Genomic DNA, 19,334 nt, shown 5'->3' with positions numbered 1-19,334 from the left:
ACACAGAAGAAAACTTACCTGTCAAACCTCCACAATATGGCCACTGTGAGGAAGATGGGTGGAAACATGGAGCTCTCTCCAGAGAACATAGTCTTTCTCAGGATCTGATTTGGCAGATCCGCCATCCTCCTCGGAGGAACCGCGAGAGATGCCTCTCCGGAGGAGGGAGTGAAGCAGGATGGGATGCTGTGTACGGAGGAGGAAGAGAGCCAGAGGGTAGTCCAAGAAAGGGACTATATTGGCTGCTGCCAAACAGAACCTCCAGTCCTTCCGAAGTCTTGGGAAGTGTTGTAGAGGGAAGCCGCATGGGGTGGAAGAAACGGCAACCTGTGGTGGTGCTGCATCCGAACTGAAGTACCGAACGCTGCCAGAGCCTCGCGGAGCAGCACAGCTGCTCGGGGATATGCCAGAACTGTGTGAACCACACGAGCAAGTATGCAGGCGACCCTAAAGGAGGAGGAGGTCTGGGGAAGCCAGGGACCTAATACCGAGAATGGGATACAAGGATCTGGGACCATAAGATACAAAGAGATAAAAGAAACCACATATGCTTGGCAGGCGAGTAAACCAAGCTATGGACGGAACTGGGAGTCTGGGACCCGCAACCATCTCAAAGCCTGAATTAGGAAACGCTTCATCCTTTACAGATCTTCATAGTCACAGTAACTGGTACAGAAGGAACCCGGGTTAACTGTGAAACAGAGAATTTAAGAGAACCGGGGGCCTGAAAAATAAAAGGAAGGGATCCTCAAATACAGAAGTGCATGATCCCATTGGTAGTGTCTGGCAGGCGAGTGAACCAGACCTACCCTCTATATGAGTCAGACGAGTGGGACACACGAAAGTAAAGAACATTGTTTTGCATCATTGTGGAACCCTGCCAAGGCCAGGGAAAGGGAGACATTTACCCTGGCGCAGAACATTGTTTTTGCATCTTTTGGATATCCTGAGGGACCCCATAGGGCAGAGGGTGGGGGAAAGAGATGAGATCTATTGGCTTGGACCTTGTTGGATACGTTAAAGCCAGGGGGCTTGGTTTTCAAGCATTCACTATGAAATAGTTGGCATCATTGGTTGCGCTGTGGCAGTATTTCTTTCCAATCGACAGTCAGTTGGTGGCACTACACTTGTTGGGCATGTTGCTCATTGTAAATGAGAATTATCCTGCTTGATTGTTACCATTAACCATGTGAAAAGCGTGTTTCCATAATTTGTAAATACCATTTGGGAATGCCAATGTGGTGCATCCTGACTAGTGATTAACCACCACAAATGTGCCTGGAAACGTTAGATCAGCTGATTATATTGAAAGTTAATGATGCAAATCATTTGAGTAATTGGTGAACGCATTTGCTCTCTACAGACATGAGAAGATGCAATAGAAAATGGCACTCATTGCTGACTCTGTGAATGGACTCTCAACATTTACTGGGGAGGCAAAGTAGTACGAGTTGGAAAACTCCTTACTCTGCTTTTTACTTATGCCAAAGAGCGCCACTTGGGATATTAGCACTTGGATACACACAATTGTACACGGGCTAATGTGCGTAAAGAAAGGTATTTTCAGAGTGTAAATATTTTATGTGGTTATTTTAACGTAATTCATGTTGATTACAAAAACAAATTTGTAAAGGATCTTGCTCCTTACATGGAGGTGTACTAAACGAAATCTCATAGAATCCATTGTAAGTTCAACTTTATACATAGAGCCAATTGTTGTATCTGCTCCTCATTGTCTTGGATTCCACTTATGGGTTTGGGACTCAAATATATAATATTGAGTGATGTCGGAGTGAGCTAGACATGAAATCAGAAAATGAATTAAATGGAAGTTAAAGTTTCAAATGTACATGAAGAATATTGTTTTAATAACATACCAAGAAATATAAAAATGAATAATTACATAAGTACATTACGTTTTTTTTTTTGCTAGAGAAAGTGCTTAATCAAATACATTTCTTTTTTGTATATATTTTTTTTAGTGTATGCAACTTGAAGTATGCTGTTAAATTTTATTCACATTGAAGATAATGAACTTCTAGTCTTATTGTTGGAGTAAGGCAACGGCTCTCTAGTGGTGATTACAGGTGAAATGGGCGGGACGGCTTCGGACACACACAGCTGGTCTTTTTTTAATATAGTATGATTGCCCCCTACAAAAGTGCATTGCTTGGGATGCTCATATTCGGACATGTGTGCGTGGACCATGTGTGTGTGTGTGTTGCCACTGGTCGGCCAGATGAAGGAGAGACCTATGGGTGGCATTTCTACAGGTTTGTGTATTCAAATAATAAATAAGACCTATGAATCCCTGGTAAGAAGGTACAGGCCTCGCAAAATCTGCTCGGTTGCATTGGCTGGTATATTTTCGAAAGGTCGTGTAAGTTTATTTTTCTACTCGGCCGGGGAGAGGAGCAACTTCAGGAATTATTATTTTTTTTTCCCTTCCTTAAATGTAGTCTATTAAGGCCACTAGATGGCAGCAGTGCCCTGTGCAGAGCATGTTAATGTATTCAGGCGATCTAGTGTCTTCACTGCATACACTCAAGGTAATACTGGCATGGTCCTGAAGCGCTGATAAGACCATCATAGACCGACTGAACTCCCTGTCACACTCGGAATACATGATAGAAGGCACACCCCACGTCAAAAATGATAAAATCATGAAGACACCAGATCAACACGTAAAGCAAGTCTGTGAGTTTGGACAACCTACTCTGCTTCTCGGATGGTCCAGTGAACGATGGAAAATCTCCTGCAACACAACTAGGGCTAGTGGGGTAGAAAGAATAATCACACGGTATGTCGCAAAGATGGGCACCTTTCTGAGGAATCGGGAGTAAGAATTTTGGTCTTGGCTCAGCAAGACGACACACTGTGTGATTATAGGCACATTGTTTCTACTCCCATATGTCCTAGTTAGTTAAATGTAAAACGAACATTCTTTAAATCTTTCTGGCATTTAGTGTAATAACCAAGAGGGCTTGACTATTCTAGTTTGGTGCATTAACCTGAAAGCTTTGATAATTTTAGCTTCTCTGTTCAAATGCACTCGAACAACCTCTGATGTGATACCATTCTAAATGCACAGACATACCTGATTTAATTTGATGCAATTCTACTCTTGACCCCAGCTCCATCACATGCAAAGGTTAGCACTTGGTTTCCTGGAGACTATAATTAAATGCAATACATTGTACCTTGTTTTCAGATGTCTCCATCATTTAGGATACCTCATCACTGTGAAACAAAACGTCATAAAACACCAGAACAGTCACTGAAGCGCTGAGATGAAGGCGGTAGTGTTTTCGAGTTAGCATGTTGGTGGGTGTGATTTAAAGAAAGTGAGAGGGCACAGTACCAGTTGGGGGAGGTGCGCAGTGGTCATGCAGCTCATTTTGAGCGTGATGATTTGATGGGGCGGGTAAGGAAAGGGGTAGTTTCCCTGCAGAAACGTCTTTAATAAAAACGTTTGATGCATGCAGTGCATTTTCCAGTCATTTTTTTAGTAAGGTGTTTTAGTGTATATAAATCCATTACACAAACCATCAAAACACAGCATACTGTTTTATCGAAATGCATTATGAACATCCACTGCCATGGATTGAGACTCGGACACGTCGGGGTATTGCAAAGCGTCCTGGGCGTTGTATTCCACAGATGTGTGTGTTAAGGCACTGAGTCATTATAAAGCCTTCCAGTCTCCCTCAGGTGGGGGTCATTCCCATAAACGAGTGCACTTTGCAGTTCCTCTTCCGCCCTCTTCTTCATCCCAGTACTTCTGAAATTATGGGACTTGAAGTCCCTAATGCAAAAAAACTTTTTTCTAGCCTCTTCTATTTTGCAGTAGGCCATTAGAAATTTGGGGTATCGAAAAGTTGAACAAGGGGGTTTCAGATTCTTCCTGACCTGGTTCCCCACTCGTGATTCTCCCGCAGAACAGCAACCCCCAGGGTTGCTATCGGAAAACGTCTGCTTTTCCCTGGCCACATGAGAAGGGTCGCAGGACAGGTTTTCCGTGGGATTCCTGACTGATTCATCACAGTACTCTGCATGGTTTTTCCAATCTTCTTCTTTTTCCCCCAGTACATTTTACCCGAGGAGATGGTTTCTTGCAGCTATTGCAGTAACAGTGACTGGTTGAGAATGACTCAAGTGGTCTTAAGATGTTCTTGTCAACTCATAAGGGGGGTTTAGGGGGTTCTTGACAGAACAGGAGTCCTTGTCAACCAAGAGGGGAGTCTCTCCCTGTGAGGTCCTGCTTTCCGCCACCCCCTGGGGAATGTTGCATAGTTGGCTCACCTCCATAGCCCCACAGGGAAGGTCTCCCCTGTGGGGAGAAGTGACGAGATCCTGTGAATCGTCACAGCACTCTAGGGTATATGTTGTGGAGTTGTACTAGAATAAAGGGTTTGGTGTGTTTGAAAGAATGGGGCTGATACGGAACAGCTTTCTTGAAAATGCCAACGGTATGTGTACTTTGTATCCATCTTCTCTGCATCTTTAGGCCTGCATGTTCAACAAAAACAATGTTTTGAACATCAAAGAATTCCCCCAAAAAAATCTAAAAACCCTGGAAGTGTAGAAACTTAGTGAAAAAGCCCATCGAGGAGGACTAGACTCAAGATATGAGCATGCTATGCACCTGTTGGAGGACAATGTCTAAATGGACCCAAGACGTTAATTTGTATAAGTGTTTAGTCCGCTTACAATAAACTTTATGCACAGTATTGATGCACTAGAAAACATAAAATACATTTTGGACTGGCCACACTGTTTAAAATACCCTTTATGACTATTTACTTTATTCACAGCAATCTTCCCCTGTATACCCTCTTAGTCCTGTGTTAGTGGTTTACGTTGTAGCCCTTAAACATATGCGTCTGGTTATTGGGTTTTTATAAAGAATGACAAGACAGTTGCAAGTCTACATGATGCTTGTGACATGTAAACTTAGTTTATTGATTTTCTTCCAATAAAATGGTATACCAAAAAAAAGAACGAATAACGAAACAGCTCACCACCTCAGAGTACCTAGTGATCTGGGTCCCACCACTACTGTTAACAATTGAGGCTATTGAGGTGGAACCAATTGTCATGAGCATTCGTAAAAGTATCACTTCCACAGCTCCATACCTCTTAGCTTAAATGCTCAGGATTGAAGTATTGCATATTTATGTATTTAACTGAACTGACGAATGTTTTTTAAGTTGGTCCTTACATCTGTAATGCTATAGATATGCAGTGCAACTGTATGATGGGAGTGTTCCCTGAGATCAGCAGGGCCTGGCTGACAATAGACAGTGACATATTCATGTGGAACTATGAAGATGGGTAAGTTTCTGAAACTCTGGTCTCATTACACAGCAGCATCGCTTTGAAAGAGTGAACATTAAGTCACTGCATGCATAATTTAAATTCTAGAATAGATTTTTTTTCCTTGTAAATTAAGTTCGCTAGACACAGATTACACAAGTGCAGAGGTGCTCACAGACTGATGCTCAAAGTAAAAAAGCTAATGATCAGCATTTGTTTTGAAAGGTAAAGCATGAAAGGGCAGGTAAATGGGTTACATAAATCTGAAAGAGTATGCTAAAAATCAAGTGTATGTAAACATGAGCCAGCGTCCCGGTGAATAAAGTAAAATGCAAAACAGTACAATGAGGAAGAAAATGGGGCATATAATCCTGTTGTGGTTTTAGGTCCAAGGTTTTGATGCACTGATGCTGCTTTAGGAAAACTGCAAATTGGCTCATAAAGTTTAAAAATGAACAACAAACATTTCGCTAACGGAGCCAATGACTCTTTGGTCAAAAAGTTAGTGCAGAGCCCAGAGTGTCCCTTCCATCTGCTCTGTGCCTACTTTATGCTTCAGGTTACCTGAATCTTTGCCATTTGTAGCTTATATAACATGCCCGATGCTTCTCAACAGTCACTGACATTCCTCCTGCCTACTTCAATTTATGTCCACATTTTCTCATTCTTCCTCTACAATTGTTTTCATCTCCTTCCTACAGCCCACCAAAGCTCCATGTTCCTCTGTTGCATCCACACAGCTCTTATTTTGCACCTGAAGCTCTCTTGCTGGCATTGGTGGACCAGAAGGAGGACTCGGATGATTAGAGGGCATTCTCGCAAGATTTTATTAAAATAAAATCCAAAACGCCGAACTAGGGACGTTCACTGCCTAACAAAACAGAAGCCAAGAGGGTGCTTTAAAGTCCAAAATGAAGCTCTTTGGTCCGAATCCTATCCAAATAACAGTACCCATCACTTCAAGTAAAAACATCTAAATAAAAGGAGAGAGGGGAGGCATTGTACAATAGCCTCAGCAGGGTGTCTGCCTGGCCCAATTTATATTTGTTTTTGTTTTGGTTTCAACGTTTCCTTTCCCACCACAGGATATTCTTCCCAGTCTTTGTATCAAGTTAGGGTTTCACTTTCTTTTGTTAAAGAAAACTCTTTTGTTGTGAATAATTCCAATCCTCTAGGATTTCTGGTAAACAATAAAAATAAACTACCTCCTTCGAGGTGTTGGATTCTCCCAAGAGTCCCGTTATCCTCATGCAGTTTAATTTCTTTAAGTCACATTGGGCGGTGCTCCACCCTGTCCTGTCAGAGTTGTGTACCTTCTGGTGCTTTCTCAGCCTTAGATGAAAGAGTTCAGGCCTATTTCTCAATTCCCCTGTCCATAGTGTAGTTGCACACTCTGGTTTCTCAGGTTCCCGTAACCTCGATCGCTACAGTACGACATGTGCATAGCTCAGGGACTCTGGCTCTCTCATTCGCTCTGGACTCTGCATCTGTTCCCAGCCATACAGCCCAACTGCTCGTTTGTGGTTGCACCACCAAATGAGACTTGGATATTTTTGTCTCTACCTACCCCCCACTCTCCCCCTCCGCCCTTGGTTGGGTAGAATGCCAACCCTCTGGTGTTTGGCTCGCCGCTTGCTTGCCCTTCTTGCTGCTACACACCACACCGCACGGCACTGCGTGGCTCTGCCCCTCCAGGATGCTTAGCGTTTCCTTTCCGCCGTAAGATTTTCCTGTCTTATACGTGTCATAGGCATCGGAAGAACGGTGTCCTTCTTTGCTGATCATGACATTCAAGCTGGCTTCAGCATTCCCTGTTGCTAATACATATAAAGAAGTATCTTTGTGAAACTTAGTCGTTGTAGTGGATATTAAAGTATTTTCCACATATATTCAGACAAGGTGGTTTGGACTGGGGGGGTCCCCTCTGGAATAGGAGTCTTTGTCCCTAAGAGGGGCAACACTACCAGTGATGTCCCACTTGCCAGCAGGCTCACCTTCCTTGCATCAAAGGGGGTGGCTCCATTTTGGGGAGAACGGACGAATTGTCCAGATTGGTGACATGGCCCAAATCTTTGTAAGCCTTTAATTATCCAGTAGTTCATGGCTGAAGTATTTACTGCTTAAAATGTAAAGCTTATAACGGACATCCTTTCGCCATGTGCCATTATTCAAGCTAAACGTATAAAGAAGCTGAACATTTTTCCCTTGTTTCTCTTGTTTATGTATGATCAGTAGCATGTTTTGATATAGTAAATTCAACACATTTTATATTTGTAGAAAGTCTTAATGAATTGTTATTGCAGCTCCATTTTATTGCTACCACCCCTGCAAAGAACCAATGACAAAATTGGGAGGGGGGGTGGTCAGTTACAAGTTTAAAGCTACTTGTTTGGCATAAAGTCTATCACCCTTTATTTCTCTGTATGCACTTTTCAAGTGGATGGCAATTTTAGCAGGTACATGTGCCTGCTTTTACACTTGAAGTTGGGATGGATACTGCTCATTCCCTGTGTTCATTTGCAATGAGAGTATTTTATTAGTGAACACAAACCTTGACCCTCGTATAAACGGGCTTCTTTTTTCTTTTCACCATGTTATTGATGCATATAATGCAATGCATTTTTTTACCCCTTCGGATCAGGCAGTAATAATAGTATTTTCTTCCTGTGGCGCTAGACGGTCTACTGTGCCAAACTTAGTGATGGAGATATGGGGCTGAAAGCTGGGGGACTAATTCCTTTGTGTTGGTTTCCTAATTTCTGTTGGGATTATTACTAACCCCTACTTTTATTTTTTGGGAGTATTTGCCAATTTGTAGGAGTTAAAGTGCAGATACACTGTATCTGCCTATTCCTGTTGATTTCCTTCAGGCTCTCATATTAGGGAGGAATATTTTTGACCAACTTGCTACTTAATCAGTATGGTTCTACATTCATTAAGATGGCACAGTAAACTCCCCACCCCTCTCTCCTCCGGTCTGGTTAAAAGTTCCATAAAATTGTAGTGACGCATATTGTGGGGTAGTTCCTTATGGTGTGGATCCCTATAAGCCGAGGGTGTTTTCTCCAAGGGGGAAGGTTTGTATTTGTGGTTTGGAAGCATTACATTCAGATAACTTTCCAGAGGGTCCCAAGAAAGCTTCTGTTCCTCACGCCTATAATCTAATCACTTGCATGACCACTATAAATGTTTTTATTCACAGGGGTGACCTGGCTTACTTTGATGGACTAAGCGAAACTATACTATCTGTGGGACTTGTTAAACCTAAAGCAGGTAAGAATTTAATGCAGAAAATGGAAATTTATTTGTTTGCTGATGGAGGTACCTTCCTGGAATTGATGAATATGATGAGGATGTTGTAGCTTGTTTATCTAATGTTTTCCTCACTGTTGCTTTGTCTGCATCCACTGGTTCTTCAGGATCAAAACATTGGAGGCTACATAATATTATCAAAAAATGGAAAAGTCTCTTTATATTTCAGCATTAGTAATTGAACTCCAGAAAGATTTAACCGTTGCTATGGCACTGAAACATCATCCTTAGATCCTCATGTTGTCATGTAAGGCTAAAAAGCAGGGCCAATGTTATTGCAATTTCATGCCTTGTTCCTTACGTGTTTATTTTTTTACATGTTTTGTGTTGAGGCTGCTTATGGGCCTCAACCATATGCTTGAAACCTGAGGGTATTTTCCCAGGTAGGCATGAGATTCTTCAATTCAGGTGGCATGGGGGAGGGCCATTGCTTTTGGATCCCAACCCTGGTGCTGGACAAGCGAGGGAGGATCACCTGGCTAGCCGAGTCCGAGGAAATACATCTGGGTGACTCAGGCGAGACGCGGTATCCAATTAGGATAACCAGGGCTAAGGAAGACACCCTCTAAGCCTTCATGGGATATTTTTTCCTTTCCTCCAACTTATTATCCTTCGACCTGCAAGAACCCTCATTGGTCTTTTCCTATCTCACCCTCCCCATGAGTACTGGGAAGAGGTGATCAAGAATAATGATTACCCATAGCAGCAACATAGGGATACAAACTGAGGCATTTCCCACTAATTGTCAGGCACATTTCCCCAACTGTACACAGCTGACTCTCCCGTGCAGTATAAAAAGGATGGTTCTGCTAGAATCTGAGGGCGAGCTGGGATTGTTGACTGGGCCAGAGAACCCTGGAGAATCCGGAGGGGAACAGCGTGCCGAGACGCTGGCACAGTGTTCGTGAGGGGCTGCAGCTTTGCTAGGGAGCCGGAGTGAGGCAGCCTGCTGGTGGTGTTCTGTGAAATGCTTGTTCCTCTTGGGATGTGTGCTGGTGTCAAGGGTGTCTGAGGGGCATGAGGTGAGACCTGACCTTGATCCAAACCCATTTGACCTTTTTCGCTGGTGCCACGGTACTGTTGGTGAGTCTTATGAGACAAAAAGAAACTCAGTAGAGTGCGGGTGGCTGGAGTGGGAGCAGGAGCGTTGTTGAAGAGAAGAGCGCAGTGAGCGAAAGCGGGACAAAAAAGCAAAGCAGAATGACGGTAAAGGTGCGCTAGAGGCGTGTGAGTAATGAAAGACTGCAAAGTGTGCTGGCGGTGCGTAAACAGCCAAGAGTGGGTGAGAGAGACCCAAAAGTAAGGAGAGCGGGGGTACAAGCGACCCAAAACAGAGTGAGACAGTGAGCAGGAAAACAGACAGTTGAGAGGTGCAAGCAACCCGAAAGAAATGGAGAGTACGGTGAGAAACTGGAGGTGCAAGAGTGCACAGTGAAGGGGCACAGAAAGATGGAAAGGAGGTGCAAGTGTGAATGACAGATAAGGTGTGCAGGAAGCACAGCGAAGTGGAAAAGTACTGAGTGAAAGCGGCAAAGAGGAAAAGGTGCCAGAGAATAAGGAGAGGGGTTAGAGGTCAGGGTTCAGGCCTGGGAGGAGCAAAGAGCCCGGTGTGCTCGGAATTCTCTGATAAACCCACGAAAGAACTATACATTGAAGAATGCATCCTGACAAGAGGAACATTTTGTTTTTGAACTTCGTAAAGAGGGACCTGGGCTTGGGGAAGGGAACCCCAGGAGACCCAGAGACATTGTGAACTCTATTGACTTAGGCAGGAGCCCTGCGTGGAATGTTCCAAGGGCAAACCTTTTGAGCTAAACTATTTTGAACTGGCAGAACTACACCCATTGCTAAGACTATCTGAAACCAGCTGTGGTTTACATTTCCTTTTTTATTTTTCTGAGTCAGCATTTTTCCTTTTAAGAACATTTGCTATCCCATGTTATTTATGAGTGAGGGCAAGGATAGGTTTGGAGACAGACAAACTCTGGTTTTGTACTTGGGCACATCGACGGCCCTTAGAAGTATCAGTTGAGGGAATAATCCCCTTCGCGTTAGGTCCAGGTAGGCATTACACCAAACCCACAAAGTTCGATAATGAAGATTATCAAACTGTTACTTTTGAGTCTGTCTCTCTTGATACCATGTCTGTCTCACACATACTACGACTTTGACATCTCATCCTGTTTTTAGTCTTCTTAGTATTTTTAAAATAATATGAAATTCTTGAATTTGTTAGAATGTTTAGCACAGATTCTTGCATTACATAAACACATTAGCAAACAGATGTAAAATAAAACGAGAGTACCAGTAGTTATACCTGCTGCTGGTACCATTTTAGAATCTGATTTGTCTGATATAGGACCTAGAGCCCCTAGGACATAAACGCCTATGTGGGTGTACTTGCCACTATTGTCCTGCACGAGTCTGGAATCTTGGACACATTGCAAAATCATTACAAAGTCATACTCCGAGCCTGCGGTAAGGTCTATATCTAGTTTTCTCATTAAAACCATCTAAAAAAATGCTGGACCCCACTGCACTTCCCATATTGAACAGGAGCATAAAGCTGTCACTCACCAGACCCAAAGCCACTGAGTGAAAGCACAGTTGCATAGGCTGGTTAACATCACAATGAAACGGATCACAAAGCCATTGCTAAAGGGCATCCCACTTAAGAAGCCAAGAGAGATCCCGTCTAAGTCTAAATTTGTTGGTTTTTTTACGGATACATGAGTGAAAACTTTGCGGAAAATTACCATATGTGTTTTTGACATTTGTACATTGTAACATAAAGCACACTTTATAACATTCTGTTAGCAAGATTGTATGCAGTACCCTGTGGGAGACTGCACCAGCATTGACCTCTTGGCAGTAGTTAACCCAACCTTTGGTATACGCATGCACTACACAAGTTGGTAGGGTGACTGAGCAGCCACACGTATCTTATTTTTATTATTTGTGTACGGTTTTAGTAAATCTTTACAAAAGAATTTACAGAGAATAAAAAAAAGATTCACAATAATAATTCAAGATAAGATAATCAACAGAGCAAAAGGTTAACCACATGACATTCACAGAACAAAACAATTCCTTAAAAAAGAAATAACCAAAAAACGTCACATTCTTAAAAACTTTAAAAGAAAAATGTCTACCTATATTAGTAAAAGCAAACTTGAGTGGACACAGAATCCAGTCAATACAGGAGGCAGCAAATAGTTTTTTACCCCACAGTTATCTAAGGTGATATAAATGGAGATTCAGAATAAATCCAGAGAGCGCCAATCCCTCTCGTATATTTTGTATACATCGACAACGTTGCCAGACGAGGTCCGTATGTTGGCCAGAGTACAAATCCTTCAATAAGCTTAAGCAGGAGTCTATAGTATTGATTTTAGTATAGTGAAGGATAAGATGTTTAGCCTTTTCAGGTACCAGATGACAAAATCTACATAGGCTATCCTTCACATTAATTTGTTTTCCTCTCAGCATAATATCAAAAGTAGGAAAGATATTCCAACGTATTCTTAACAAAAGAGATTGATGTATTCTATTTGGAAACATGGTGAGAATCTTAGAGAGGGAGCCTCTTTTCTTATGTTCGTGTGTTAAGTGGTTCATTGATTTATATGAGTGAAAGCTATCCACAGTGAGAGCCCAATCATAGTCCAGCAACTTCTTTTTGGTTCTTATTGGATTGGTGTTTAATTGCCCCAAGTCAGAGTCAACATCTTGGAGGATTGTTTCACACGAATTGCAGAATTTGGTTAGAAAACCAGAAGAGTCAATATTGCTTCCAACTAACTCGTATAAAGTATTGGGATATGGAGCCTTGATTTTTGCATCAGCGTGAGCATCCTCCAATGCACACGGGACTTTAGGGAGGCGTATCCCAATTCATATCGAATTGCGGTGAGGGGAACCGCATTCGGTAGCCCGAGGATCCGTCTGCAGATTACTCCTTAAATAACATTCAATTTAGACACAGTTAACTCGTGCAGCCAGACGCATCTCAAGAGGGGTCAATCTGAGCTGTAGTTATTGCACAGAAATTCAGTGGCAAGTATCCAAATAAATAATTACACTCAAGGTTTCTTGATAAAACAATTATTAATTTAAGTCAGTTGAATAAGCCTTCTTTAGAAGGGAGCAATATATATGTAACACAACAATATACTTCAAAATACACAATCAGTAAATACCCATTTGGGATGGCACACAGATTCTTCCTACTCGGAGGTGACATAAATAACTAAGACACTGTGGACATTAATATATCACTGGTACATTTAGAGCAATACCGAGGTTAGTGTCAAAAGAAGTAGTTTAGGGAATAAAACAATGGTTAACAAATTTTCTTAAGCAGGTAAGTACTTTTTGAACCCTCCATTGCAAAGTAAATTAACCCTTTCCTGGGGGAAAGTTAAAGCTCAAAGTCAGACGTAAGAAGAGCCTTTCAGGGAGCCAGGACAGTCCATGTTAGTTGAACAAAAATGTAGGTGAGCTGAAGCATTTCTTGTAGGTAGGTAAAGGGTCTTGCACAATGTTGTAGAAGTTTTTGTAGAAAAATGAAATCACTGTAGGGCCTGAGATGCAAGCAACTCTGCAAGAGCAACCAAGACAAGTCTCAACTGAGAACTAGCAAGGCTACGCAACAAGAGAAGTCCCCTTAGTTTGACAGTACCTTTTTGTTAGAAGAAATTGGTTCCAGCTGGCATCTGTTCCTGTGTAGGTCTACAGATCCTGTTGTTCCTGGGCCTCAGTCGTGGGGACAAGCGGGAGGATGTCTGGGGACTCCTGCACTACGAATTGAAGGTCGGCGGCAGCAATTGGCAAACTTCAGATCAGCTGCACTTCGCTGTTTTAGCTTCTTGCGACTCTCACAAATGGCACCACCGCGGTTCTCGGATACCACTATGGACATCCCTCGCATCAGGGGTCCAGCACTCTGTTGAGGTGGCGCAGGCTTGGTCAGTCCGGATTCCTGGGAGTCCGGAGGATCTTCCTGAAGCTCGGGTCTGACTAGAAGACTCACTTGATTATGGTGTTCCTCTCCCTGGCAATCGTTCCTGCAGCAGCAGTGGAAGTAGAGACGGAGGATTTCCAGATGAGCTCGTCTTGGGGTCGATTTCATCCCACCAACCCAAGGGGGAGACGTCGTCCTTTGCAGGTCTTCTCTAGTCGAGGCGAATTCGGAGCTTCAGCACTGCAGCAGGGCTTCACCGGGCAAACCAATGGTCCAGGAATTGCAGCAGGTGTCTCTTCCAAGTTCTTCTTCGGATTCCTTCGTCCAGTGGTCCACTCTGCCTTCTCCCATTCATTCGTAGCCTAGCTGACAGTCGCACAGCAGGGTGGCTGTCCTCCAAGGACAGCCCTCCAGCCAGTCACCCTTGGGTGCATTCCTGTAACCAAGGAGACTAAGCACAGGGAGTTTCGGGCACCTCCCTCGCTTCCTGCCCTGCTAGATACGCTGCAGCCAGAGGCGGGCTTCACCAGTGAATCCTGCCAAAGTCAAAACGAACAAAGGGACCAAACAAGGTTTGGCGTGCAAAGTAAATCTCATTTAAACAAGAAATGGCGAAAAAAGACGGGCCATTTTGACAAAATGGGCACCCAAGGGTGCTTTACTGTGCCATTTGATGATTCCTCCTCTGTCCTTCCCTTGGTCCCGCCTCGCCAACCTTTCCCAAGATGCTGATTCCACCCACACATCCCCCACCTGTACATATCTTTCCACCATTCTTCTTTTCTCTGGCCCTTGGGCGGTTTCCATGCCATAGCAATCCTTTGTTTGGCAAGGATGCACGCCAGATCTTTTAACATTGGAACATGTTTGTGGCCTTTAGGACGTGAAAAATGACCCAATAGGCAAGTGCTCTGGGAAAGCGCATCTAATTCCATCCCCCTTTTCGTAGTCTACCCGCCACTCCCCTCCAAAATGACTTCACCACTGGGAATGACCAGAACATGTGTAGCATCCCTGCATCTATCGCCTTGCAACTGTAACAGCCCTGAACCACTGCGCCCGCAAACTGTGGGATCCGCTGCAGTGTCATGTATGCCATGTGCATCACTAGTCATTGTATAAACTGCAACCGCGCATTTCGTGACACCTTCTTGTTGTATCCCAGCCCGTTGTACATCTGTGAAGGTTGCCCCTATATCCTCTTCCCATTTGATCCTTACCACTAGAGGGGAGGCAGGCCCATTAGACAGTAGGAGCTCATATATTCTCGATATGGCATGCCCTCCCTCTGCTACATCTTATAGTACATCCACTATTGAGTGTTTCCCCCTTAACTCGCTGTATGCAGGCCACCTAAGTGTAATCTCTCTTGATAGTCCTGTACAGTAGATATTGGCCTGTGTGGATGCCAGTCTGTCTTGTCAGCAGAGAATGGTATATGAGCAGTATCTTGTAGCAAGTACCCTATGGTAGCCACCCCACAGACCTCCCAGTACATGCGTACACTGAGCTTTGCTTGAATCGAATGTGACACTACCGAGACCAAAGGAATCTGCATCGAGATAAGGTCTGTTAGTTCCATCACTGCCATGGCCCTGTCCCACACCTTCACACCCAAGGACACTATCTACTGCCGCTGCAAGTTTTCTTGAGCCACAGTAACTCTTTCAGATAATAGCTCTACTCGGTGGATTGCAACATCCTTGTGTCCGGAAGAGGGTCATCTGCTAGCCAGTCTACTACAAATTGCAGCGGCCCTGCTATATAGTAGAGTTCAAAATGCTGGACCCTAATGCCCCCTTCTTCGTACGACCTGTATAGAGTTGATTACGCTATCCTATTCTGCCCATACCCCTACAAGAAACCTCTACAGATACTAGCTAGTATCGTAAATAAGGGTCTGTTTATGTAAAATGGGACATTCACAAAAGTGTAGCAGCCTGGATAGTACTACCATCTTCAGCAAAACAGCTCTTCCCAACATTGAGAGTGGTAGTTTATCCCAAACCTTCACAGAGCCCTGCAAGCCTTCTAGCGCGCGTTGTGTGTAACATTTGTGTTCCGCCTCAGCGTCATGGTACACTTAAGCCTAGATACCTGAAAGTGCGCACTTATATTGCAGTGCCAGCACGGGTAGCTCTTCCCACGCCATCCCGCTTAGTCCCGCTATCGAGATTGGGCTGACTTTTCCTTAATAATTGTAATCCCTGACAGTTTTGCAAAAAGCACCATTGCTTCCAGAAGCCATTCCAGATTATCCTCAGGGTTCTTAATGTAGAATAATGTATCATCGCCATAGGGAGAGATTGGGTGTCTGGCCCCATCTATTTCAGTACATGCCTCCATGTATTCTCTTCTGAGATACTAGGCAATCGGTTCCATGGCAAGGATCTACAGCAGTGCTGATAGCGGGCACCCTTGTCTTGTTCCCTTCTCAAATTTCCATGCCGCTGAAATGTGCTTACCCGTTTTGACCCTTACCATCGCTCTAGTGTACACTAACTGGACCCACTTATTAAATGGCTGTCCAAAGCCAAATCTTCGCAGTGTCGCATAGAGCCAATCCCATTTCAATGAATCAAACTCTTCCAATGTGGCTATGACAGTCTCTCCTAGGCCGCCGTCCTGTAGATTACAAGTTATCTCTGCAAGTTCCAGGCCATGCTACGGCCTGGAACGTAGCCTGTTTGGTCTGGCTGCACTAATTGCATCATCACTCTCTTCATCCTAGTCTCCAGTATGGACCTAAGTATCTTATCTTGGTTAAGTAGTGAGAGGGGCCTGTAAGAACTGCGCTCCAACGGTGTCTTGTAGGGTTTCAGGAGATGTATGATAATGGATTCCCTAAGGCTTAGTGGGAGGCCCCACGCTTCGTAAGAGTCGCTAAATGCACTGATCTAGTAGGAGGCTAATTAGTGTGCATTTTCTTTATATAATTCGCTAGGTAGCCCATCTGAGCCCGGTGTCTTTCCTGTCGGCAACCCCGTAATTGTGGTTAGTATATCTTCCAGGGTGATAGGCTCCTCTAGATTGTCCTTTTCCTCCTGGCTCGGCACCAGGAGCTCATCTAATAGTTCCCCTAAGTGGGTGCTGGATGTCAGAGGTCTATCTTGGTACAATTGTTAGTAGACTTCACGGAAGACGCATCATTAACTCCATTCTGGGCATAGCACACTTCTTCCTGTCCTGTGTATCTCATGTATGGGGCTCTGTTGTGCTTCATTCATGTACAACCAAGCTAACAGCTGGGTAGCAGGTGCAAGTGAATCTTGGTCACCTGGCCTAAGCACCACCCACTTTCTTAGGCCTGCCTCTTCCTTCCTGCTCTTAATGCTTAGATCCAGGGCGTCTCTCGCCCGGGCGTCCGAAGCGAAGGGCAAACAAAGAAAAGGGCAATTCCTGTTTGGACAAGGAGGATGTTTTTACACCCTCTGTCCCCACAGGCCATCCACACTCCCTCTGGTCCCCCTGTGATGTTCCCTTGTGCCCCCCTTCTCACACACAGATGTTGCCTGTTTTGCTTGATTCTTCTACCCGGCTTCGCCCCCTGCCCCCCTCCAGCCTGCTTCTGCAGGAGTCCGTCCTGATATATTCTGGTTTCACCGTCTTGTGTCAATGCTGGATTTGACATTTATGAACTTCATTGATTCACGGTGCATCACCCTTTCTCAACTCTCAAGCTGGACTTCCTTTGCAGCTTGTACTCATGGTGGCCCTGAATCATGCTGTTCCCGTTTCATCTTGTATCCTGGCTTGCAACATGTGTTACTGTGGACTTCTGCAATTGTATTCACTCTCCCCTCTTGCTTCTCCACTCTTTTTGACTGCTAACTCTCTGTGCTCCCCTCATCTCCCTTCTCCTATCTCCTCCCCTTACTTTCTTCTATGCACTTACTCTATCAGAATTGTTCCTGGACCTAGTACGATGGCAACCTCGTCTGTCTCCTCCCACCTCCCCTTACTGTCACCCCCAGACCCTCATCCAGCACTATCTGAAATGTTGTCAAGCCTAGTACGATAGTCGCCTGTCTGTTTCCATTTCCTTCCCACTCTCCCCCTCCCTCCCTTCCTTATCTATGTCTTGGCTCTTGCACTATCTGAAATGTCGTCAGGCCGAGTACGATAGTTAATTTCACATCCTTACTGTTCATGGCCTATAAGAAAGTCATTTTTTTTCCCCTTGTTCCCTTCCCTTGCCTTAAAGCGCTTTGAAACACATTATGTATAGGCGCTATATAAATAAACTATCATATATAACAATCGGACGGACTTATCCCCTTCTATATGCTGTCTTTGTGTATTTTGCGAAACTATGTTTGCCCAGTCTCTCCCGTCAGTCCATACTTTTCTGTTTCGCTTTCCTCGCCTTTACTTCCCTGTCTGGTTGCTGCTCTCCAGATTGCTCTAATTTCCTTAATTGTTCCTCTACCGAGGACAGTTCCTTATTTAAATGGATACTGCTGGATCTAGCTATGGCCGCCGCTCTGACTATCACTTTCAACGCTTCTCCGAAGGTTCCGGCACTGGATGCACTGCCCATATTGTGCAAAACGTCTTCTATGATGCTGTCTTTAATACTATCTCTAAATACAGGCTCTCTGGCCGATCCACTTCTAAGCCTCCATGTGGGTATTCGGATCCTGGGGGGCACATATTGCCAATGTAAACTAAGCGGTGCATGATCTGATAAGACCCTCCCTTCATACTGAGCGTGCGTGATATGATGTGCTAATTCTCATCCTGCAAAAAAGTTATCTAACCTTGTATATACTCTCTGTGGCGCTGAGAAGTGTGAATAGTGTCTGGATGAAGAACCATCCAGGCAGCCACTAAAGCAAAATAATCTTGGAGAGTCTGTAATGACTTTGCGAGCGGTGCTAATTTGGTTATCTAACGTTCAATCAATCAAGTATTGATTTTAATGTACAATTGAAGTCCCCTCCCCCTATCGTATTACTATCTCGATATGGACCCAATCAGGGATATAGATTATTAAAGAACCTAACTGCACTGTGGTTTGGGGCGTACGTGTTGACCAAACAAGTATCTACCTGCTCAAGGAGGCCCTGGACAAGCACCATTCTGCCCTCATTGTCTGTTTTTACGTGTGTGACCTTGAAGGGTACCAAGGGCGCTATCCATATCAGGACTCGGCGGAATATGTGGAACCAAATACTTGACCCCTCCATCTTCCTGCCAATTGTGCCTGTTTTTCTGCTGCGAGGTGCATTTCCTGAATAATGGCAATGTCTACTTTGCATCGCTTGAGGTACGAGTATACTTTTTCTTTACATAGGTGTTTAACCCCCTAATGTTCCATGTAAGCACATTTACCGTACCTGGCATTTACATCTGCCTGGCTTCTCATTTCCCACCCTGGTGCTCCAACTCTGAATGTTGTGCTACTATTTGCTTTCCAAGTGCATGCAGGCAAACCCCCCCCCCCCCCCCCCATAAATTCCCTTAACTTCCCGAACCAAAAACAGCCCAGCTTTGTCACCCTTGCTGGGGCGTGTCCGCTTCTCATCTACCCGAAACTGTCCTGCCTGGGGCTAGTGCACAGTGGATGGGCAAACAAACAATTGCCCGTAAGAAATAAACCATGGAGGTTGTTGCCGATGCAGCTGTAAGTCTGGTCTCGTCTCCGTTGTTGTAAAGCTTTGACTGTTGGTAAAACCTGCCATATGTAGAGCAATCGAAAATCCAAGTATCTACTATCTGAGCCACCAGGAGATTTGCCCCA

The 19,334-nt window shown here is 44.2% G+C and overlaps 1 protein-coding gene across 1 annotated transcript in view; it reads left to right on the top strand.

Annotated features, from left to right (window-relative positions):
- The window catches only part of NUP155 (nucleoporin 155), a 1,628,423-nt gene that overhangs the window by 54,926 nt on the left and 1,554,163 nt on the right, over window positions 1-19,334 (top strand). Inside the window, exons 3-4 of the mRNA XM_069627148.1 lie at window positions 5,238-5,334; window positions 8,519-8,589. Coding sequence (XP_069483249.1) covers window positions 5,238-5,334; window positions 8,519-8,589 — 168 coding nt within the window. The remainder of the gene's footprint in view (window positions 1-5,237; window positions 5,335-8,518; window positions 8,590-19,334) is intronic.

The sequence above is a fragment of the Ambystoma mexicanum genome, chromosome 6p (assembly GCF_040938575.1).
Source record: "Ambystoma mexicanum isolate Mex_15411 chromosome 6p, UKY_AmexF1_1, whole genome shotgun sequence".
Lineage (NCBI taxonomy): Eukaryota > Metazoa > Chordata > Amphibia > Caudata > Ambystomatidae > Ambystoma > Ambystoma mexicanum.
The sequence above is the reverse complement of the archived record's forward strand: the minus strand, read 5'-3'. Positions and strand labels throughout refer to the sequence as shown.